The 24,761-nt window shown below is 38.7% G+C and overlaps 2 protein-coding genes and 1 pseudogene across 4 annotated transcripts in view; 1 reads left to right on the top strand and 2 right to left on the bottom strand.

The window, feature by feature from the left end:
* The window catches only part of FLT1 (fms related receptor tyrosine kinase 1), a 194,288-nt gene that overhangs the window by 16,016 nt on the left and 153,511 nt on the right, over window positions 1-24,761 (top strand). For both annotated transcript variants that reach the window (XM_035302428.3, XM_035302430.3), the window contains exons 2-3: window positions 11,202-11,298; window positions 11,691-11,914. In XM_035302428.3, the coding sequence (XP_035158319.1) occupies window positions 11,202-11,298; window positions 11,691-11,914 (321 nt within the window). The remainder of the gene's footprint in view (window positions 1-11,201; window positions 11,299-11,690; window positions 11,915-24,761) is intronic.
* Window positions 1-24,761, bottom strand: part of LOC144582767 (uncharacterized) — a 178,972-nt gene that overhangs the window by 29,516 nt on the left and 124,695 nt on the right. The window lies entirely within an intron of this gene.
* On the bottom strand, window positions 23,870-24,344 carry LOC108591917 (NADH dehydrogenase [ubiquinone] 1 alpha subcomplex subunit 1 pseudogene; annotated as a pseudogene).

The raw sequence follows: 24,761 nt of genomic DNA, 5'->3' as shown, positions 1-24,761 counted from the left end.
CTGGTTTTGGTCTTGTCCTCCAGAATGCACTGATTCATACGTTATTTTAAAGCTGTTAGGTTGGTGGCCAACTGATAACAGAAATTGTTGTTGTTTTTCTTCTGTTAGGGACATAATATCTTGTATGATATAAAAAAGGCTAATTTCTAGAAATCAAGTTCTAGGTAGGGTAATGAAGGTGTGTGAACATACATGCCCCGAGAATGAAAACCAGCATTCCCCAGGCATTGAGACAAACAACTCTGAAGTCTTCTATGGGTATTTGTAAGAAAGGCCTTAATATATTATCACATGCTGAAATGAGTGAAAAACATTCGGTAAATTATCTCTTTTAAAAATTGAAATACTGCTGGTGAAAACATACTGGTTTTAATAGATTACTTTTCCTTACAGAAACTTGACTCTCAGTAAAACTTGTATAACATTAATTCCATCTAAGTTTTTGAAATCTTAGGAAAGCATAGCTCTTACAAATATTTACTATGTGAAGGACATCTTAAGAAAACATGAAATTAGAAAAACCCAGAATAAAAAAGAACAGTTTAATCAACATGTCCACTCCATTTTCTAAGCATGATTAATCTCCAAAATATGTGTAATGAAAGGCAATTATATTTCAAATTGTTTAACTTAGAAGGAAACTGATTTTGACAATAGAAAACACAATTGTCAAGAATTGGATTTAATGAGTCTTAGAAATTTGCTAATGTAGCTTTCAAAAATTCAATTCCCCTATGATGGATAACTTTATTGCACACTCTTGGCCACTTAAGTCTCAAGGGTCACAGAATTTGTATATATATTGCTTGCAAAGATAGAGATCTTCTCAACTTCCCTCTTAGTGAGCGTATTTAAATGAACAGTCTAAAGGACTCCAGAAAGATGTTTTCTATATAATTTGGACTCCATAGACTGTATCAAAGTAAGCTGAAAATTAACATCAGAACTTTGTCACATTCAGCTTTCCAATCTTATTTCATCTCTCCTCCATTTTTATATACAAAGCAAATGGTATTCTGTCATTATTTGTAATAGATTCTAAAGTTGAAAGTCTGTATGAAGAGAATAGATAAGCTTTGTATTTCTATAATAACATTTTTGGCTTTTCTTGCATGAAGAGCTACAGTGCCAAGGTGCACGCTTGTCTCTCTGCCTGTTTGCCAGCCTTTTTTTCTTCATTTTATTGCACAAAAATGTGAAGGCATTATTTTGGAATCAAAATAGAAACTTGAACAAAATGCATTTTTATGGTAATTTAATAGCATCACATTCAGCTCCATGACATACTCATTTTTTTTCCAGAAGGAACTGTGCATGGATATGAGATAATGTCACATGACAGGATATGAGATACCGCTGAATAAAATTTAAAGGTTCCAATCCCCACTTTGATACTTTAACTGTTACATGGCAAGCTCCTATATTGAATGGATAAAATATCTCCCAGATCTTTTCTATGAGACTTTCCTTCTAAGAGAACCCACAGGGATTCATGTAAATGACAAACCCATAACATTGAGACCTGCTGTCATCATCCCTGTAGATGCCTGGAACCTTGACACTGAACAGTAATGAAAGCAGAGTATTTGGTAAACTATCTGGACATAGACCAAACTGTAATCCTGATGCTATGTAAAGCAGAGAAAACTTTCCATTTTAGATTGCAAGTCACATGCATTCCATACTATGCTTCCAAACTGGTAATTGTTTATTTAATGAGAACATGGAGGATGCCTTTGGCAGAACTGAAATTCGCCATAATTTAGAGATTAGAAGTCTAATGTTAAGGCAGTTCAAGCATATTATTATTACCATTACTCCTTTTTTTTTTTTAAGACAGAGTTTTGCTCTTGTTGTGCCCAGTCTGGAGTGCAATGGCGCGATCTTGGCTCACCACAACCGCCTCCTGGGTTCAAGCAATTCTCCTGCCTCAGCCTCCTGAGTAGGTGGGATTACAGGCATGCACCACCATGCCTGGTTAATTTTTGTATTTTTAGTAGAGACGGGGTTTCCCCATGTTGGTCAGGCTGATCTTGAACTCCCAACCTTAGGTGATCCGCCCACTTTGGCCTCCCAAAGTGCTATGATTACAAGCATGAACCACTGTGCCTGGCCACTACTACTCAGCTAAAAGCATTTTGTCACTGATCAGATACTATGATTCTAAAGAGCACAAATTGATACAAAATTAACAAATTTATTAAAAAACCCACTTACTTTCATTCACGTGCATATTTAGTCTCACATACACATTGTGTGTGTTCATTGAAATTGAACCTCTGCTGAGCAATCAGTTATCATGTCTCTTCCAGATGTTCACAATCTGAAAATGTGTATATTCCGGCCTGAAATAACTTCTGAGTAGCATAACACTACTGGCGATTACGATCCATTCTATAAGACATGATATCAGGGCCCAGCTTCCACAAAGACCTCTGAACAGTGACGTTGGATAAGAACATAAGCCCGTGGGGAGTATGCTTCAAATTTAACAAGTTTCCTGCCATTGATAGAGAAAACAGAGATGCATCCAAGCCCTGCCTAACAGACACAACGTTCCTCTATGCATTTTTAGGGTGTAGAGAGTGTTTGCTCTGTTCATGGCCCTTTGCATAACCAGGTGAAGGTCCACCAGACTTCTCTACCGAGTATTTTACGAGTGATGTCTCGTGCCCTGTCAACCAGATCTTGACCTTTGCTCCAGGCAGCTCAGATAACTTTCATGACATCGTATGGTAAACTGAAATGACATGTTGTTAGACAGTTCTAGGGAAGTGGTTTCTGAACTCATTTAATACCAGGCCAGCGATGTGGGAGTAGAGCGTTTTTTGGGAAAAGGTAACTCCTTGGTCAGCAGGAGATTTCTCCCAAACCAACCTTAATTAACTGACGTCACACGAAAAGGAGTTGTGCATGGCTAGGTCATTGGAAGGGTAGGCCCCTGATGGTAGACTGGTGACAGGACTAATGATCAATGAATGTGCCCTGTTCAACTGTGACCCTCAGAGAAGCCAGTGTCAAGTAAAAAGCTCAGAGAGGCACGCGGAAGACATGTTTCCCTCATAAACATTGACAGTAGGAATGTTGATGTTATTAGAGCATTTTTTCTTGGTAAGCATTTTAAACCACACGGATTTTTTTTTTCCTTTTAAATAACTTTTATAAAGCTTAAGGAAAAATGAGTAAACTTAATGACCCATGTATGGATGGGATGAAAACTGTCCAAGTTCTGATGATTTTAGACTTCGGCCACTTCAGTGGCTAACAGTGTGATGTCCTTTGTGTCAAGAGCTACAAAACCTAATTATGATTTTCACTGACAGACAATTAAAATATGAATTGTAAGACAGCCTTAAAACGAACAAACCAGAGCAGAATTATTGAAATGAACATACTTGGTGAGAAGTGCCAATGCTAATTGCTGGCATTACACATTTAGGTAATTTCTTGATTTATTTTTTGACACCTGGATTCAAGGCATAAATGCTACATACATGACTATTTTGAATTTTCTATTCAGGTTTTGAGATCAGAGACTTCACATATTGAATCTAATAGTTTGGGGATTACTTAGAATGGCAAAACCTCTAAAGCAACAAATCAATGCGGTAAAATAGTGAGTTTAATATACTATAAAGATTTAAGGAAAAAGCAGGTTCCTAGGATTAGAAACTTTCTAAAAATGAAATATAATGTTGCTGGACAGCAGCTACCTAAACATTCAGTCCTATTGTGGACCCTGAAGACCAATAACACAGTTACCCTAAAATAAAATATAATATATTTGTAAAGTTGCCCATGTAAAAGTCACAAATCTTATCTGCATAAAGGATAGGTCAGCAGTGAGTCATTGCTTCATGCTCTTGCCACATACAAGTCAATTTCTAAATCCCAGCCTAGAAAGAGCTTTCCCTAAGCCTAATCTGAATGAAAAATGTAATTAAAGCATACACCAAAAACCTCTTCTAGTTCTACATCAACATCCCCACCACCACTAAAACAAACTTAAAATTTTCATGGACAGAAAAGTATGTGCATGCATGTCAGCAGGCGTGTGTGTGTGTGTGTGTGTGTGTGTGTGTATTTTTGTGCACATCCTTTCATTTCTTTACATACTTCTTTGATTTAAGGCCAGTTGTTTTGGAAAACAAACCTGACATTTAAAAAATTAATGTCATTGCTAATTGTGGGACTTAAACAATATGCTTTCAGTTCATATGAATTCCCATAGCTTTCCCGTCATCTATTTAGGCTGTTGGTAGATGGAATATGAACTCTCTGGCCTTTCTCCATCATTCTGGAAGTGAGAGGAGATGGGACATTATAATGCTCTTCATCAAAGCGTGGTCCCTGTCAGCATAGCTGGTGGTGTAGTCTCCATTTAATGTGGAAATTTTAATCTAGGCATTCAGTTTTAATGTCCACTTTATATTATCTGATAAGTACTTGGATAGAGGTATGACACAGAGGTTAAGAACCAGAGTTAACTTTTAAATTAAGTATCAGTGCCCTATAAGAATTAGCATCGCAAATTAAAACGTTGGTAGCTTCTGGAATTTTGCAATTACATTCTTTACCCTTCTCCCACCCTTGCCACCAACCACAAAGATTCTGTGAGATTCTTTAATAAGTTACATCTTAAGGAAAGAATATCTTCTTTTATTGTGAATTATGTTTAATTAACCTCGAACAACCTTTGTAAAGGGCTCATGATCTTAAATTCAAATTTTAGAAACACGATACTTGGGGATCTCTATTTAGAGATTAAGAGGCCATTTATCATGTAGGATTATGTACTATTGAAAACACAATATGCAAAATCAAAGACAGATGCATTTCATTTGAAATAAATGGAATATACAGAGCTTTAAGTTAAAAACAAATAAATTAAAAATGAAAAAATTTGTTGTAAAAGGAAACACATTTCTTCAGAGAGTCTTAGCAACATAATTTGTTAAAAATTTCAATTTAAATAGGGAAAATTCAAAATATGCAATTAGGAGTGATTTAAAACTAACACTGAATTAAATTTAAAAGGTAATGCGGGAGGGAACAGCAAGTTTTTTGCAACATATTTGTAAACTTCTTTTACAGAGTGATGTTATGGAACATGAAGGAAAAATTATTTCTCTAAAATCAGCCTTCCAAAGTTTTAAGCTGGAAAAACTAGTGTAAAACCTCACACATATCTGGCAACGAATTTCAAAATAACTGGATATTCTAGGCCTTCAACATAACTCTATGATTACTTTAGTCATAAGTTGTTGGGTTTTTAAAAATAGCGGCTTTATTGAGATAAAGCTCACATGCTATAGGAGACCAGAATATGACACCCCAAAATATGACTGTAAGAGACAAGAATATTAAAGTATATAATTCAGTGGTTTTTAGTACATTCAAGAGTTGTGCAACCATCACCATTAATCTAATTTGAGAACATTTTCATGCCCCAGAAGAAACCCCATGCTGATTATCAGTCACTCTCCATCCCCTCCCCCGAAACCCTGGCAACCACTAATCTGCCTTCCTGTCTCCATGGATTTGTCTGTTCTGAACATTTCACATAAATGGAATCATATAATGTGTGGCCATTTGTGACTGGCTTCTTTTACTTAGTACAGTGATTTGTGGGTTTTTGGTTTGTTTTGTTTTGTTTTGTTTTTGAGACAGAGTCTCCCTCTGTGGTCCAGGCTGGAGGGCAGGGGCGCAATCTCAACTCACTGAAACCTCCACCTCCAGGTTCAAGTGATTCTCATGCCTCAGCCTCCTGGGTAGCTGGGATTACAGGTGTGCACCACCACATCTGGCTAATTTTTGTATCTTTTTTTTTTTTTTTTTAGACGGAGTTTCGCTTTTGTTACCCAGGCTGGAGTGCAATGGCGCGATCTCGGCTCAACGCAACCTCCACCTCCTGGGTTCAGTCAATTCTCCTGCCTCAGCTAATTTTTGTATCTTTAGTAGAGACAGGGTTTCACCATGTTGGCCAGGCTGGCCTCAAACTCCTGATCTCAGTTGATGCACCTGCTCTTGCCTCTGAAAGTACTGGGATTACAGGCAAGAGCCACCATGCCCAGCCTGTTTTTGTTTTTTAACAGTAACACTAGAGGAATTTGTTTTCTCATAATTCTGGAATCTGGAAATTTGAGATCAAGGTGCTGGCAGGTCTGGTCTCTCCTGAGGCCTCTCTGTGGCTTGTAGACAGCTGCTTTCTCCTTGTGTGCTTACGTGACTTTCTCTGTGCACCAGCATAATATTTTCAAGATAATCTGTGTGGCAGCACGTATCAGCACCTCATTCCTTTTTATTGCCAAATAACACTCCATTGTAATGATATGCCATATTTTATTTACCCATTCATCAGCTGATGGACATTCGGTTCTTTCTTTCTTCCTTCCTTCTTTCTTTCTTTCTTTCTTTCTTTCTTTTTCTTTCTTTCTTTCTTTCTTTCTTTCTTTCTTTCTTTCTTTCTTTCTTTCTCTTTCCTTTCTTTCTTTCTTCCTTTCTTCCTTTCTTTTTTCCTTTCTTTCCCTCCCTCCCTCTCTCCCTCCCACCCTCTGTCCCTCCCTTCCTTCCTCCCTCCCTCCCTCCCTGTTCTCTTCTCTCTTCTCTTCTCTTTTGATGGAGTCTCACTCTGTCACCCAGGCTGCAGTGCAGTGGTGCCATCTTGGCTCACTGCAACCTCCACTTTCCAGGTTCAAGCCTGGACTAGTAGCTGGGACTAGAGGCATGCACCACCATGCCCGGCTAATTTTTGTATTTTTAGTAGAGATGGGGTTTCGCCATGTTGGCCAGGCTGGTCTCAAACTCCTGACCTCAGGTGATTTGCCCTTCTCGGCCTCCCAAAGTGCTGGGATTACAGGCGTGAGCCACTGCACTGGGCCCAAGTTGTTTCTTTTTGGCTGTTATAGGCAATATGCTGTGGACATTTGTGTGTAATTTTTTATGTGGATGGTGTTTTCATCTGTCTTGGGTAGATACCTAGGAGTGTAATTGCTGAGTCATGTGTTTAAATTATGATCAACTCTATGTTTAACCATTTGAGGAACTGCCATACTGTTTTCCAAAGTGGGTCACACCATTTAAAAATCCTCCCTGCATTGTAAAAGAGTTCCAGTTTCTCCACATTCTCACCAACACTTGTTCTTATCTGTCTCTTTTATTTAAGCTATTTGAGTTGGCCTGAAGTGGTGTCTCGCTGTGTTTTTATTTGCATGTTCCTGATGACTCACAAGGCTTCATCTTTTCATGGGCTTTTTGGTTATTTATATATCTTCTTTGGGAAGGTGTCTATTCAGATCCTTGGCTGATTTTTAAAATTGGGCTATTTTTTTTTTTACTAACTGTAAGTATTATTAAAATGTGATTTTTAATTATACATTGTAATCAATTACTGTGATCCCAGGATGAGAATTGTTAGCTGAAAAGGATCATAAAAACTGAGGTCTAACCTCCTGTATTGACAGATAATCTGAGGCTTAATGTGGCTTGCCTGTGGCCACAACAGAACTAGTAAGTGGCAGAGCTAGAGAGATTAATGACTCATAATAAAAAATAGAAAAACACAGATGTTTGGTGATCTATATTCAAATAAAGCTCCTTTCTTACAGAGAATAACCCTAAGACTTCAATAGACTAAGGGGCACTGAGGTGGCATCTGGTGAGAGAGGGGCCAGGAGATTTGCCTTAAAGTTGCATTCAACCAGCTAGAACACTGTTTTTATTTAGATTAGTAAAAATCACAGTTTTCTAAAGATACATTTAGTCAGATTGAGAGTCTTGAGTTTTAAAAGTGACAGCAAGGCTATCTGGTTCATAATGACCTCTAGTGGGAGTTGGCTCTTTTAGTATCCATCATGGTAGCTTTGAAGAGCACTTGAAGAAGGAGCCTCAATCATCTGGGCTTTGGATCTGGTTGCAAAATAAAGCCATCTTTTACTTGGATATGTATTCACTCTTCCCATTGAAGTCAAAGAAGGCGTTCTATTTTGCCTAATGAAACGAAGGTGGGGAATGAAGGTGGCATTTTAGAACAGTCTACATATATAGACTTTCTATGTGAGGTTTAGCATGTGGGGAAGGAGAGAAGGGATTTGTGTCAAAGAGTCGTAAAGTTCTGTTCCACCTGCCAGATAATACAGAAGAGAAACACAATGAAGCAAATTCTCAGCTAAGACCAATACAAAGAGTCAGTGTTCAAATAAGTCCCCGTTCATCTGTTGGTTTTTTAGTGCCATTAGCCCATACTGCTTGACCTCAAGTTTTCTAGCAAAGCAACATGGGATAAAGCCCATTTTCATGCTCTGTGTTGAGTTTTTTGGTTTTGTTTTGTTTAAATAATAGTCTTCCTGATGTAAGGAGATTTGTATGCCTCTTACGATTATATTGTAATTGATTTTGATGAAAACAGTAGCTCACAGAAAGGACAAGATCATTTATCGGGAGGACAAAATCATTCTTTTAAAATAGATTTCTAGGTTGCCATGTAAAGCAGTGGAAAGTTTTGATCCCCATCTGAGCTCCACTGCTAAATTATAGCACTCCACCCTTGAAAATGAAATAGGCTGTGAATTTATTGTCTAAATGGGCAGTATGACTGTGAGCCACTGAGGCGAGCAAGCTGAGTTCCCCATGCCGTGACTGTGCACGTGTTTATGGATATGTATATACATATCTATCTTTATGTAAATCACTAATAAGATGGGCAAGTGTCTGGCATGTAGTAGATGCTAAAAAAAAAGTTAGTTGCATCTTCATTACTCAGATAGGTGTATGGGCATTAAACGGCCTCAAAGAAACGTTGTAAGGCCTAATAATGTGAATTTAAAGCATTTGAGAAATAAATATTTTCACTTTCTCTTTTTCTTATTCATTTTCCTGTTAAACTATAAACTTGACACCTCCAATAACCTTTGTGAGATTCTGGTTTCCTATTAACTGAAGGATAGTAATACTCGAAGTCACCAGTTACTTGGAAATTTGTTTCCTTATACTTCTGTTTTCCTTTGTTTTGGTTAAATATTTTTATCTAGCTTCCTCATTCCAAGTGCAAAATTCACTGATCTTACTGGAGACAAATTATGTAACGACATATTTTTTTTAGCATTTTCCCCTAAACTTAACAATAACCCCATTCTTCTCAGTGTCTTTTAACCATTCAGTTACGTTGTCTTCTTCTGGTTGGGGGACAGCGTGCCAGGCAGCAAGCCAGCCACTTCCACAGCACAACACCGAATCCACACACCCTGCCTATGAGGTTGTTCATAAGGTTTCTGGTTCCACTCATGAGGAAGCTGAGGAGCAGCAAATTAAGTGATGCCAAAGTCATGCAGTCAGTCGGTGGGAAAGCTAAGCTTCAAACACAGATCTAACTGAATCTAGTTTTCTTTGATATATTCAAACCCAAGAGAAACGCTGGAGAGCTCTGCTGGGCATAACCACGGTATTTGGCACATGCATCTCCTCTCACAGATCTGTGACCTAATGGTAAAGCCTGCGTGACCATTCACTTCAAGCTTCTGCCTTCTATTTCCACTACTTAAACTGATTTTTTAAAAGTAAAACTATGCCCTGAAATTGGTGCCCAATACTAAACTTTTCTCTCTCCAAGAATATCTTTCCTCCCTCCCACTAACTTCTATTCCCGCCTAAGGAATGCTAATCCTGAGCCCCTCATCCCCTGCCTTTCCTAGGCATTTCAGCTGCCTGGGAAGAGGGGAGGAGGAGGAGGCTGGTGAATAAGAGGGAGGAGGAGAGGAGAGAGTGAGGGATGAGGGGAGGCAGGAGGCGAGAGAGATCCTTACTGAGAGTATTCTGATTGGTAGATAAGAGCTTCAAGGGAGGCTCAGCGTCTATAGCACCTATGGTTCAAAAAATCATGAGGCTGACTGTTAGGCTGTTCATGTATTGCTCTAAAGAAATATCTGAGGAAAAAGAAACAAAAAAAAAATCTGAGGCTTGGTAATTTATTAAGAGGTGTAATTGACTCACAGTTCTGCAGGCTGTACAAGCATGGTGATAGCATCTGCTCGCCTTCTGGTGAGGCCTCAGGGAGCCCTTACTCATGTCAAAGGCAAAACAGGAGCAGGTGTATCACATGGTGAGAGCAGGAACAAGAGAATCAGGGAGGTGCCACACACTTTTAAATAATCAGATCTAAATAACAGCACCATGCCATGCGTGAGGGATCCACCCCCTTGAGGCTAACACCTCCTACCAGGCCCCACTTCCAACACTGAGGATTACAATTCAGCATCAGATTTGGAGGGTCAACATCCAAGCTATATCAGGCTGGGACTGTGAGAAATGGAAGGTCAGAGATTTCAAGGTCATCTAGTCCAATATCTTTTTTACAGATAAGAGAAGTGAGATCTGGAAAGAGAGAGATGATTTGTCTAGGGTGACACAACTAGTCACTAAAATTGATGTCATTATTGCATCATCTAGAGATGTGTAGATTTGAAGGCACTTTCACCACCTGACTTCATTGCCTCACAACAATCCTCTGTGAGATATTTGTCAAATGTCACGTAAGAGTGTGAACAGTTCCCTTTTGACTGTACCATTTTAGAGGGAACTCATAGATTATGTAAAACAAACCAAAATGGCTTTTAAAGCTGATTTTGATTCTCAAATTAGTTTTCCAAATGAGGAAACTGGTTCAGAAAGGGAAATGATTAGCCAAAAATATATCATTGCTCAACTAATGACTGCACTAAGTCCAGAACCCAGGAAAATTTCTGTACTTTTTATTCAGAAAAAAGATGAGACAGGCCTATAGGAGCAGATGGCCCACACTGGAGGAAGTTCAGTATTGGAAATCTATCTTGGACGACACTGACATTTATTAAAAGTTTTTACTAAATTATTACATATTTGAATATTTAACAAGTTATTTTATATTCTAACATAATTGTGTTGAACCTATATGAATCCTTTAACATTCTACATAAATAGGCTTTTGGATGTTATTTAGGTCATTTTGTATAAAAGGATATATAATATTTAGAAGCAAGGGTAAAGCTAGAAAAAATTTGTGAATGAAGAGAAATTTATATTAGTGTATCTTTTGCATATAAATTAAAGATAAAAGTAAATTAAAGATTATATAAATTAAAAATGAAAACTCACCTTTATGTAAAGATAAATAAAAAAAAGTAAGAAGGTAATTTGCAAATAATACATTTTAAAAATTTGTTTTCCAGGATCTAGTTCAGGTTCAAAATTAAAAGGTCCTGAACTGAGTTTAAAAGGCACCCAGCACGTCATGCAAGCAGGCCAGACACTGCATCTCCAATGCAGGTAAGTGACTATGATGGTTTGGGAATAATTTAGTCACCATGCCTCAGGCAAAATCATTCCCAGAGTAGAGTAGAAAGGTAGGGACCTCAGTGATTGCCCATGAGCTGCAAAGTGCAAACCATATGCATCCAGCTTCCCATGAAAGGGGATTCATGGGGAAGGGAGAGCATTACTCACTCAGGGAAATGGGGGAAGGGATGCCCATATAGTTCTGCATCTTTATTCTGAGTATTGTTCAATAGCTTTTCTAAATGTGTTGCTTTCCCGTAAAGAGGAAGATGACTACACTTAAGAGAGGACCTCAGCTTCCTAATAAAATGAATGCTTAGGAACTGGTGCTAAGCCCGGGGCCCAGCCATAATCGTGTTTTGTTCTCTTATCTGTGATTGCAGAGGGGAAGCAGCCCACGGATGGTCTTTGCCTGAATCGGTGAGTAAGGAAAGCGAAAGGCTGAGAATAACTAAATCTGCCTGTGGAAGAAATGGGAAACAATTCTGCAGTACTTTGACCTTGAACGCAGCTCAAGCAAACCACACTGGCTTCTACAGCTGCAAATACCTACCTGTACCTATTTCAAAGAAGAAAACAGAATCTGCAATCTATATATTTATTAGTGGTAAGACTTCCATTTTCTACATTCTATTTGCTGTTGCTTTTCAGTGGGTCATAAATCTACCCTGGTCCATTGGAAGGGTGGCTTTCCTAGTGAGTATGAAAGAAACAGGTTAGGAAAGAGATTTCATCTTAGTTGTAGATACTTTCATGAAGTGAAACTGAATTAACCAGAATTGTCAAGGCCCAGTCAGTCACTTGTGTGCTCCACAAAGAGAGAGACACTGGTCTGTATACGTCACCTCTGTACCCACAGATCCTAGCACAGTATTTGGCCCATAGTTGGATGAATAAATAAATGAAAGGATTTTAGCTCTATTTCTTAATTATTGAGAAGCCCAAAATAGAATACATGATTTTGTCATTTAACACAATTGCATTCTCTTATATGCTAGAACTGTAAAATATTGTGTTTCTACTAAATTAATAGACTCAGTGTTGCTGTCATATCTATTGAGTGTTATATAATTGGTTCCAATGGGCAATGTTGTATTATTTCATGTTCACTGAGGAACTACTATAATGACATGAGAACTGGCACTGACCAGGATACAGGGCAAAGGGTAAAAATGAATCATGTTTGATTCATTTTTTATGATACTCATAGAAAAATCATTTTTATTCATTCATAATTTTTATGATACTGTTTTTTCTTCCTTAGAGAATGAACAAATGAAGTAACATTCAAAGGGAAAAAATACAAAATCTTTTAAGTAGAAACTCACAGTAAAATTGGAACTGTGAGAAAGAATAATAAAAATGGCCTGTCACTTTCTTCTTCCTTGTTTAGTTCCAGTCAATTTCCAAATCTTGAGGGGATTAAAGAAAAATACACACATACACACACACACACACACACACACACAAGGCTGTAGACAACACAAAGCAAAATTAGTAGGCACTTCAGTTATAGAATCAGGTTAAAAAACAAAAGAAAACAACCAGCCATCAGCATCGATCACTAATATACATTGTGGGTCTACCAGTGACTTCAAGAACTGGGTCTTTGCATTGGAGGTAGACAGTAGAATTCACACTTCAGTGAGTTTATTTTATTTGTTTGTTTGTTTTGTTTTTTGAGATGGAGTCACTGTGTCGCCCAGGCTGGAGTGCAATGGCATTATCTTAGTTCAGTGCAACCTCCACCTCCCAGGTTCAAGTGATTCTCCTGCCTCAGCCTCCCAAGTAGCTAGGATTACAGGGGCATGCCACCATGCCTGGCTAATTTTTGTATTTTTAGTAGAGATGGGGTTTTGCCATGTTGGTCAGGCTGGTCTTGAACTCCTGACCTTAGGTGCTCCACCTGCCTCGGCCTCCCAAAGTGCTGGGATTATAGGCATCAGCCACCGAGGCTGGCCATGAGTTTTTTTTTTTTTTTTTTTTAATTTGTGAAATAAAGCAACTGGACAGTATTTTCCCCAAGCATAATATGTACTTACCCAGATTCAGGATTAGTCTTAGGAGGCAGCAGAACAGTTGCCTGTTATTGACAGGAACCTCTTTGTAGCTGCTATCAGCCTGATTTTGACTGAGCCATTTTCACGTCCCTGATCTTCTGAACTGTTTTGACATTTTGCACTTGTCCAGGGGGTAGACAGCTGTAAGGGACAAACCATCCAAGCAGTTTGCCATGAAGGGATACAGTCAGCCCACTTCCACATACGAGTGGGATGTAAGCCGGGGAACTTTGCTTGGGTAAGTCAGCCCACTTGTAAAGCAGGAATGAAAAGACGGCAGGCAGGAATGAAGCAGGAAGGCACAGCATTAAGAGCAGAGACTTTAAGAGAAGTAATTTTGCAGCTGAGGGGGAAAGACAACATGCTTGATAGTGGTGGAAAAAGCCATAAACTCAGCCATCTGTTCTCTTTTTCTAATTCCACATAGCATATTGTGTTCTTTCCGACATTTGTGGAGAAAGGAAAACACTTCACAATGAGTCACAGGTTGCCCCTGTCTCTACAGGGGAGTGGGAGAAAAATTTATTCATTCTGAACACCATCTTTTTTTCCCCTAATAACAGTGTTCAGTTATTTTCACCTTTAACTCCTAAACTATTCAATAGACATGGCTTTATGGAGCCAGGGAGTGCAAGCCTCTCCACTCAGTCACCTACTGTCACAAAAGAGACACTCTATTTAGAATTAGTTCCACTTCAACTATACAACAGAGCAGATCTAGCAAATAATCATGACTTTGGGTGTCAAATCCATTGTTAATCCAAGTCCTCTGATGGCAAGGTCCATGTCTGTCTTGGGTGACTTTTATCTGCAGTGTGCCTCCCTGATACGGTACCTTGCACATAGTAAGAAATCAATAATATCTGTTAAATGAATAAATGAATGGGTTAACAGGTGCTGTGTGGAATACTATGTTAAAATCGACATTGAGGATAAATTCCAGGCTTAGTGGGAAAAAGTGCCATGATTGATTATTGATGTCTCTTGCGGGATTGTGGGGGAACAGTGGCCATTAGGTCCTGTATTTATCATGTCTGTGTTCCTGTAATAGTCCACAGCCATTTGCAGAATATTACAAGTTCCAATATCATTAAACATTTGCACAACTTGTTGGACATTAGAAAATTGTCTATCATAAAGATCGTTTCTGGATAAGGAAGGATTGTGAAATGCATTGTATTTCATAGGTTATTGTGGAATACACACATATACATATATATACTATGAATATTCTATGAGCTCATTAGGAAAATTGTCATGATAATATTATGAGACCACTATTTTTAAATAGCACTGATACTAAAAGATGTTGGAATCAATAATGGTAACCATAAAAGAGCCTTCTGAATCTTGTTTGCTAATTGATTTAATCAGCGAGTATTTAGGAAACAGTTACTATGAGCCTATAACTGTACTCCTATGAATAGTAACACATATTTTGTTATGTTTCCTGGTAGAGTGATATTGGTCTCATAATCACACCTTATTAAAGTCCAGGGTAGCTGTGATATAACCCATTAAACAATCATAACTTTTCCGAGGAGCCTAATACTTTATGTATCTCTCTTTTCATTATTGTATTAACTCTCTCACTAAGAAAATTTGGTCTTCTGCTTCCATTGTTACTGAACACTTCCATGACAGGTTTATTTTCGTTCAGGGGCACAAAACTTATCTCTGATGACTCAGAGCATTAATAAAACTCCAACCATTTCCTAATACACAGCTGTGGTTACTCTCTAGATATTAACTTGATTATCAGGTATTTATTATTGTTGAATATTTACTTTAGAATATGTTTGGGGGATTTCAGCCCCAATAAGCATCTGCAGATTATTGGGATTTCGTTTTATTTTTCTATAAGGATGAGTAACCCTATGTAGACACATCTGTTGAAAAAGTAGATTTGTGGTCTAATGGGGTTTTCAGAAAAAGAATCAGGAGTATAGCTCTGTCTACATATCATCAAATCCAGCATGTAAACTATGAACAAACTATCACTGAGGCATTATTGATTGCCTGCTGTGTAACAGGCAGTTCCCACCTGAGCACTGATTAGGATGTAACATCTGATATATAATGTACAGAAAAATCAGTCAGTGCTTTTTCATTCCAGCTTGTGTAAATCCACCAAACCTCTGGCATGATGTATTAAATCAATTTAAGTACCCAAGTAATTATATTTAACTACTTTACTTAATTACTGAATTATCTAGTAAATTTAAATTTCCACTAATATAATTTCTTACATTTGTTTCAATGTAAAAAATTAAATGGCATAAAGTAAATGAAACGATTTGTTTAAAACAAATGGTTTCATTTGTTAAAATTGGCTCCAGGTCAGCCTTTCCTCAATATTAGAGGATTTCATTGAAAATATTACTATAATATGGGAGTTAGGACTGTTTAAAACAAATGGTTTCATTTACTTTATGCCATTTAATCCTCACAACCATCCAATGAAGCATCATTCTTTGAGTTTTACCAGCGAAGGACCAAGAATCCACTTCACATCAGGGCTCTTTTGGGAGTCATGGAAAAGTGCTAGTACCAGAACAAGGTGGCCAGGCTTTCCCTTCACATTCTCAGTGGCAGGAGATCAGAAGGGGCAAGACTAAGGATAGGGGCCTGCTCTGCGCATCAAAGCACGAGGAAGGAGGTGTCCTGAGTTCACTTTGGTCGTGGTGGGGAAGGAGGATTGATAGAATTGGGGGATTCGTTGGCCTTGGTGGTCAGAGGTTGGGTGGCTGAGGGAAAGAAGGGAATTGATAGAATACTCAGAATCCTGGAAGGGGCCACTTGGTCCCACAGCCAGGTGGAGCTTTGCCACACTAAATTACATTGATGCAAAGACACTATGATCATCATCCTCCTCTCTGGATATATACCCTTGGTAAATATGATATGCATTTGTAAAAATTGCTTTGTTGAAAATGAATTGAATCCCTCATTAATTATAGCTACAAAATACCAGGTCATAAACAAAAACAAATTACAAAGCACCTCCTAATTGCAACAGAGTACAATTCTACTAAGTTCTCGAAGAATGGTAATGTTAGGGCTATTTAGGTGGATTTCATCCCCTTGGAGAGAAAAAGGAGCACTTTTGCACTTCTTTTCTGACACTCTGATGTACATAGGAAATTGGCTCCAGGTCAGCCTTTCCTCAAAATTAGAGGATTTCATTGAAAATATAACTGTAATATATGAGTTAGGACTGTAGAGTAAGAAGACTGACCAGACGCGTTTTTTAATGGCATTCTCCGAAGTATTTAATACTTCTCTTTAATTTAGTTAGCAAGACCTTACACTTAGCATGTTGAGCTCCCCACACTGTGACGTTAGCTTATATCTCTCTCTCACCAGCTGCAAGTTTCTAGGGCCTATTTAAATATCATATCTCCTCTTGAAAAATTATAATCGAAAAGCAAAAATGATGGGGGCAGGGTAGATCTCTTCTAGTTCATCCCTGTAAAAGAAACTCATCTCTTTTCTTCTGTTTCTCTTTACTTGATTGTTTTCCTCTCCAGCTCTGGTAAAGTCAATGGGTTGGAGCATTTTTATAGCAATATTTTCCACAGTTGATTTTCCCATATACATAAAACTCATGAGATTTGCATAGCAGCATAATTTGAGGTAGAAAAATTATCAAATGCGTTGGGTATATAACTGAAAGCAGCAAAATTTCTAACAACTTAGGTATTCTGGGAGATAATAATAATTACACTTTTATGTAAATGTGTTCAGTGGGGGAAAAAAAAAGCTCTACCTGGCTATGAAACCTTGAGCAAGGAGAAATCCTACCAGTGCAGATATTCTGAGGAGGATTCTTTTTTTTATTTTTTATTTATTTTTCCGAAACGGAGTCTCGCCTGTCACCCAGGCTGTAGTGGAGTGGCAATTCTGAGGAGGTTCAATGCACTCATTTGTACTGAACTTCAGATTTCCTTAACAGCTGTTACTTAATTATCTCTGAGAGAAAGGGAGTTGGTATTTCTTCCATGTTATATATGAGAAAACAACCTCAGTGACTTGTATGAGCTAGACAGCTCATACAGTGAGAAGCCAGGACGGGGCTCCAGGTTAGATCCCTAGGTTAGGGCTATATCCCCTGCACTGGAGTTGTAGCTCTTGACATCAAACTACGAACTAATTGTTGTTGTTGTTTTTCAAGATGGAGTTTTGCTCTTGTTGCCCAGGCTGGAGTGCAATGGTGCGATCTCGGCTCACTGCAACCTCTGCCTTCCGGGTTCAAGCAATTCTCCTACCTCAGTCTCCCAAGTAGCTGGGATTACAGGCATGTGCCACCATGCCCTGCTAATTTTTTGTATTTTTAGTAGAGACAGGATTTTTCCATGTTGATCAGGCTTGCTTCAAACTTCCAACCTCAGGTGATTCGCCCACCTCGGCCTCCCAAAGTGCTGGGACTACAGGCGTGAGCCACCATGGCCAGCCTACTTGTTGTTTTAATTGTTAAGAACATATATTATATAGTTACTAAAATTTTTTAATCTCAAATTTAATTTTTTTCTTTTTCTTTCGAGGAAAAATTTACTAAGTTGAGCAGAGCTTTTGAAAATATGCATCCAAATTCATTAATGGACTATGGAATTAAATGAATGGTTGCAAACTGCATTGAAAAAAAAAACAGTTGAGAGCTGGGGCATGCCCCCATAGTCTTGGCTATTTAGGAGGCTAGGGCAGGGGGATCACATGAGCCCAGGATTTGAGGCTGCAGTGAGCTGTGATTGCACCTGTGAATAGCCACTGTACTCCAGCCTGGACAACATAGTGAGACCCTGTCTCAAAAAAAGAAAAACCAAGCCAGGACAGAAAAGAAAACATCCAAGTAAATTGCAAAGAGTAAGGGTGCACATTGTTTAGTAAAACTATTTTGTTTCAATTTTATACACACATATATCCATTACAGCCACATAAATGTAAAGTACATAGGTGTGTGTGCGTGTGTTTAATGGGTCTGATGTAAAATGTATTTCTTATTGTGCAAGTTAGCATAGTAAGTTTAAAAGTTGCCAGGACAGGCCATACCTATTATTTAGGTAAACAGTGCCAATTGTAAGCACTGGGATTTTCTTTTTTTTTTTTCTTGGCACACCAGTACTGAAATGAAACAGGCCTGGAGAAAAACGTGGCAGTGGAAAGAAGCCTTCTCCTTTAGCCTATTTGGGTCCACTGCTTTTGAGTGGGTGTGTGTAATCCACTCATTTAATTCCTGAACTGAGTTTTCCCACTCAGAGGCTTAGCCCAGGAGTTTCCACTGGCAGGAGTCTGCCTCCACGCAAGGCCCTGTTGTTTGTTCTATGGGAGACACAAAAAGCAAAGTCACAGAATCCTGTAATTGTTGAATCCCTCAGTTACTTTCTAGGACCATGGCTCACAGATTGGTGAGTATTTTTTAAAGCATGAGTTTTATTTTTTAAAGAATAACTATTGTTCAGAAGTAGGTCTCGAAGGAGTGAAGAGGGCTCCGTTAATATCCTCTAATGAGGACCCCTATTCATGTTCTGTGAGGCGTGGCTGTTGTTTCAGCGCTGCCTGCCTTTAGATCCCTTCCCAGATCTGACACAATTTGGTACACACAGGAGGCTCAGCCAACACTGCCCAGCTGGGTGATGGTTGGCAGATGGTGTTTGTTGCCCAATCTGCCAGGCTGGTATGGCAAGTCCAATAAACATCTCCATGGAACCAGCAGGGATAGCAACTGAGCAGCAATCTGTAGGCTTCTTTGCTGAGGCTTGCCGCCTCCACTTTCCCCCAGGAGGATCAGAAGGACCCTTGTAAGGTGGGAATGCACAAGGAACGTGGGCCCTTCATCCCCAGACTGAAAGGAGGTGTTCATGCTTTCACGCAGGTCAGCACTGTGATGGGCAGAGAGCGGCACATGGCTGAACAGATTGCCAAAGTTTCAAAACTATGTCAATGGAATCACTGTCATAATTTCATGAGAGAAACTTTAAAGAGAAAATATTGTTTCTATGCATCGTAATTCTCCTCCAAGGGAAAATAAGCAAAAACAGTTTACATTTTGTAGGAAGAAAACAAGAAAACTCTCAAAATAAAACACTAACTCTTAGTCACATCAGTTGGTTGCAATTTTTAGACATGGATTTCTTAGGAAATCTATGACACTATCTAATATTGCTTGACTAATGTCTCGAGTTTTCTGTGGTTTTAAATTTCCGTTTTCCACATGGCCTCATTCACTCCTTCCTGTGTCCATCCAAAGAGCTCCCCTCGCTTACTCACATCACCTCCATCCACATGTTAGGACATGTGGCTTCTTCCATGTATTTCCTGAAATGTGTGTTTCTTCTACCACTAATCTTCCAGTAGGAACTGGTTTCCAAAGTTTTGATCAGGAATTGTCTAGGGTTTCTACCATAGAGTTGCTTGAGTCCTTGCATCACCAGGATGCCACAAATGCAGATAGCTTGGGTGAGGAATTGAGATTTTCTTCTCACATCCTTACTTGATGCTGCTCAGGAGACAGGTGAACATGTTGGGGTGAACAAAGGTGGGACTCTCAGTCTCTGGCTGACACATCTAGAAGCCCAGGTGAGATTCTGAGAATGGCAGCAATCTGCATCTGCAGAATTGTCCTTCAAATTCTCTAAAGAATTCCTAGGAATTTTCTGGCACATCTACACACATCTTTGTCAAAAATGTAGTACAAGGTCAGGTTTTGCTGATTTATTTTTTCATTTTGATGAAGATGTGAAAGAGGGGAAACAAATACATCTAGGGTTTAAAATAGACACTGATGATGATGTTTCCAATTGCAGATTTTTTTCTTGAGAAACAGACCCCTCCATAGCCCGGCTGTGCACTCCCTCTAGGGCTGAAGTATGAAGGAGAGTATCCATTCTATCCATCACTGGTGGACAGCTGATTAGGACCACCTGGCGAGAGTTTAGAGAAGACTAACTTAAGTCTTAACCATTTTCCTTTCCAGCTACGTGAAAATTGGATGGAAGACATTCTTGATATCTTTAAGTCCTGCCATGTCACATTTCCCTTGTAAAAACATTTCTGTAATTAAACACCAAGGGAGCTTGACTATAGACGACCCTGACATGTGACTGGGACAGAAGCCCCTCATGTGGGTAGACATGTTGGCAGTCAGTCACCTTTGCCCCCGCCCCAGACCATGTATTCTCTGAGGATGTCCTAGGAATGTCATCCTTAGCACTTGGTGTGTGGACCTGTAAAACATTCAGGCCATTTCCTCAGAGAGAAAACAATTTCTGGGGCTCCCTAAAATCCATACCAGAAAAATTTGACATGCCAGCTCTCTAGAGCCACATCGCTAAGACTTACTAGCAACAATGCAGTTGTACATCATCAGGCATTTAGTAGAGCTAAATAAGTACTCAGAAATAATCAGAATGAACATAGTCCTGAATAAGCCACTTGGACACAACCTAAGACTTTGAAAAATTGATGACTCTGGTGGAATTATGATATCTAAAGATGGGCCAGGCGTGGTGGCTCACGCCTGTAATCCCAATACTTTGGGCGGCCGAGGCCAGCGGATGACTTGGTGTCAGGAATTCAAGACCCGCCTGACTGACATGGTGAAATCACATCTCTATGAAAAGTACAAAAAAATTCCCCGGACGTGGTGGCGCATGCCTATAGTCCCAGCTACTCAGGAGGCTGAGGCAGGAGAATTGCTTGAACCCAGGGGGTGGAGGTTGCAGTGAGCCAAGATCGCACCACTGCACTCCAGCCTGGGCAACAAAGTGAGACTCCATCTCAAAAAAAAAAAAAAAGAAAGAAAGAAATCTATAGACGATAATGAAGTCCAAAGGCAATAAAACTGACCATATTCTCTCATTTTTCCATTACAGTCAAGAAGTGTGAAAAATAATGAATCAAAACTTTATGGTTTTAAGGATTTAAAAAAATCTCCCTCAAGTGATCTTTTAAGAAAAATAAGCAAGGGACTTTTTCAGAAGAAATCCCCATAAGCTAAAAAGGCCTTAAGTTTCTGGCATTTCATAACTTTAACAATAGTAATGAAATGCTTGCCTTGCTTGTAGATGAGGAGGTGATCCGTTTTATCTTTACGGTCCTTCCAGTTCTAATACTCTACAGTTTTTCCTTTAACTATTTAAAATATTTGTTGTTTGTCATTTGATGTATTTTTGCTGAATTATGTTGGCTAGCTGATTATGTTGTTCAAAATAGGTAGCTTACTAAGGCAGTAAACACCCCTCCCTTCCTTCCTTCCTTCATCAAATATCAATTAATAAGCTACGGTTGAAACAACATGATCCAGCCTTCAGACTGGTTTCAAATCCCTGTTCGGATACTATAAGTCTTGGTCTTTGACTTTGGACAAATTGTTTAATAAGGGAATGGTTAGCATTTAGGTGGGTCTTAATCCATGCTGGTGCCATCCTAATAAGTACTTTGCATTTGTTAACAGATTTTATCCTCACAGCAATCTGTAAAGTAGTGCTCTCATTTTTAAAAGTGTGTGTGTGTGTGTGTGTGTGATTTAAAAAATTTTTTTCCTAGAGCAGTTTCAGGTTCACAGCAAAAGTGAGAGGAAGGTAGAGATTTCCTATACACCCTTGTCCCTACATGCATAGTCTTCATTATCAACATTCCCCACCACAGTGGTACATTTGTTTCAATCAACGAACCTACAACTAAACATCATAATCACCCAAGTACAAAGTTTACATGAGGGTTCACCCGTGGAGTTGGACATTCTATGGGTTTAGAAAAACATACAATGACATGTATTCACTATTATAGTACCACACAGAGTATTTTCACTGCCCTAAAATCCTCTGCGCTCTACTCAGTCATCCTTTACTTAATCCCAAGCCCTGGCAAACACTTATCTTTCTCATTGTTTCCATAGTTTTGACTTTTCCAGAATTCATATAGTTGGAATCATACAGTATGTAGCCTTTTAAGATTGGCTTCTTTCATTTAGTAATATGCATTTAAAGTTCCTCCATGTCTTTCCATAGCTTAATATCTCATTTCTTTTTGTTGCTGAATGATATTCCATCATATGAATATTTTTATGTTCATAATTTATATTTTTAAATATTCGTTATATAGTCATTATATAAATTATATGCTTATATTCATAGTTTATTTACCCATTCACCAACCAAAGGACATCTTGGCTGCTTCCAAGTTTTAACAATAATGAATAAAGCTGCTATAAACGCCCATGTGCAGGTTTTTGTGTGGATGTATTTCTTCAGCTCCTTTGGGCAAATACCAAGGAGCATGATTGCTAGATTTTAGGGCAATAGAATGGCTAGTTTTATAAGAAACTGCCAAACTGTTTTCCAAAGTGGCTGTCTTGTGTTGCATTCCCACCAGCAGCAAATGACAGTTCCTATCACTCTGCCTCCTTGCCAACATTTGCTGTTGGCAGTGTTCTGGATTTTGGCTGCTCTAATAAGTATGTAATGATATCTCATTGTTATTTTAGTTTGCATTTTCCCAATGACGTGATGTGGAGCACCTCTTCATATGCTTATTTGCCATCTGTATGTCTTCTTTAGTGAAATGACCCACTTTAAACGGTTGTTTGTTTTCTTACTGATGAGCTTTAAGAATTCTTTGTATGTTTTGGAAAACAATCCTTTTTCAGCTGTGTTCTTTTGCAAATATTTCCTCCCCGTCTGTGCCTTGTCTTCTAATTCTCTTGATGTTCTTTTGCAGAGCAGGAGTTTTCAATTTTAATGAAATCCAGCTTGTCAATTCTTTTGTTAATCATGCCTTTAGTGTTGCATCTAAAAGGTCATTGCCTTACCTAGGGTCATCTAGGTTTCTCCTATGTTATATCCTAGAAATTTCATAGTTTTGCATTTCACATTTAGGTCTGTGATCCATTTTAAGTTGATTTTTCTAAAGAATGTGTGTCTAGACTTATTTTTATGGTGGTAGTTGTTGTTGTTTTGTATGTGGATGTCTAGCTGTTCAGCACCATTTGTTGACAAGATGATTTTTGCTCCTTTGTCAAAGATCAGTTGACTGTATTTATGTGAATCTATTTCTGGGCTCTATATTCTGTTCCACTGACCTATCTGTCTATTCTTTTGCCAATATCACACTGTCTTAATTATTTTAGCTTTATAGTAAGTCTTGAAGTTAGGTAGTGTCAGTCTTCCAACTTTGTTCTTCTCCTTCAATATTGCGTTGGCTACTCGAAGTCTTTTGCTCTCCATATAAACTTCAGGATCAGTTTGTCAATATCCACAAAATAACTTCTGGGATTTTGATTGGGATTGCATTGGATCTGCAGATCAAGTTGGGAAGAACTGACATTTTAACAATATTGAACTTTTTTTACCAAGATGAAATATCTCTTCATTTATTTAGTTCTTCAGTTTTGTTCATCATAGTTTTATAGTTTTCCTCATATGTATAGATTCTTATACATATTTTGATAGATGTCTAGGTATTTCATTTTTGGGGATGCTAATGCAAATGGTATTGTGTTTTTCTTTCTTCTCATTTTGTTTTGATTAAGCACTACATAACGCACTGCATGCTACATAATATACTGAATAACCTTCTAGTAGGGGTAGATGACCATAACTGAGTTATTTTTTCCTCAATCAGGAAAATGCTTCTTTAATCAATGTTCTCCAAACCCTTTGACATACAGTAAAGATGAACTCCAGAGATGCACCTATCTCTTTCCATCAAATTCCATGGATACAAAACATGAGCAACCCTTTTTTCCTTGCCGCCGACAGACAACCTGTGGATGTACGAAGTAGCCAGTCCTGGAATAAGCAAGCACATGCTCATGGCAGCAAGTCCGGGGAGAATCTTGAACCACATCTCTGCCCGGTTACGTAGGCCAAAACCCTACATCTGGGTCCTTGAAAGGTGACTGAGCTTCGGCTCTCTTCCCAGTTGGTATTGTGTTTTTCATTTCAATTCTACTTGTTTTCATTGTTGATATATAGGAAAGCAACTAACTTTTGAATTTAACTTTGTGTCCTGCAAGCTTGCTATAACCTCTTACTAGTTACAGGGGTATTTTTGTTCATTCTTTTTGATTTTCTATACAGATGATCACATCATCTGTGAACAAAGACCATTTTATTTTTTCTTTTCCAATCTGTATACCTTTTATTTCCCTTTCTTGTCTTATTGCATTAGCTAAGACTTCCAGCGTGATGCTTAAAAGTAGTTGTAGCCGGGCGCGGTGGCTCAAGCCTGTAATCCCAGCACTTTGGGAGGCCGAGGTGGGTGGATCATGAGGTCAAGAGATCGAGACCATCCTGGTCAACATGGTGAAACCCCCGTCTCTATTAAAAATACAAAAAAATTAGCTGGGCATGGTGGCGCGTGCCTGTAATCCCAGCTACTCAGGAGGCTGAGGCA

Source organism: Callithrix jacchus, chromosome 5, assembly GCF_049354715.1.
Source record: "Callithrix jacchus isolate 240 chromosome 5, calJac240_pri, whole genome shotgun sequence".
Classification (NCBI taxonomy): Eukaryota; Metazoa; Chordata; class Mammalia; order Primates; family Cebidae; genus Callithrix; species Callithrix jacchus.
This window is presented reverse-complemented; position numbering and strand designations above follow the sequence as displayed.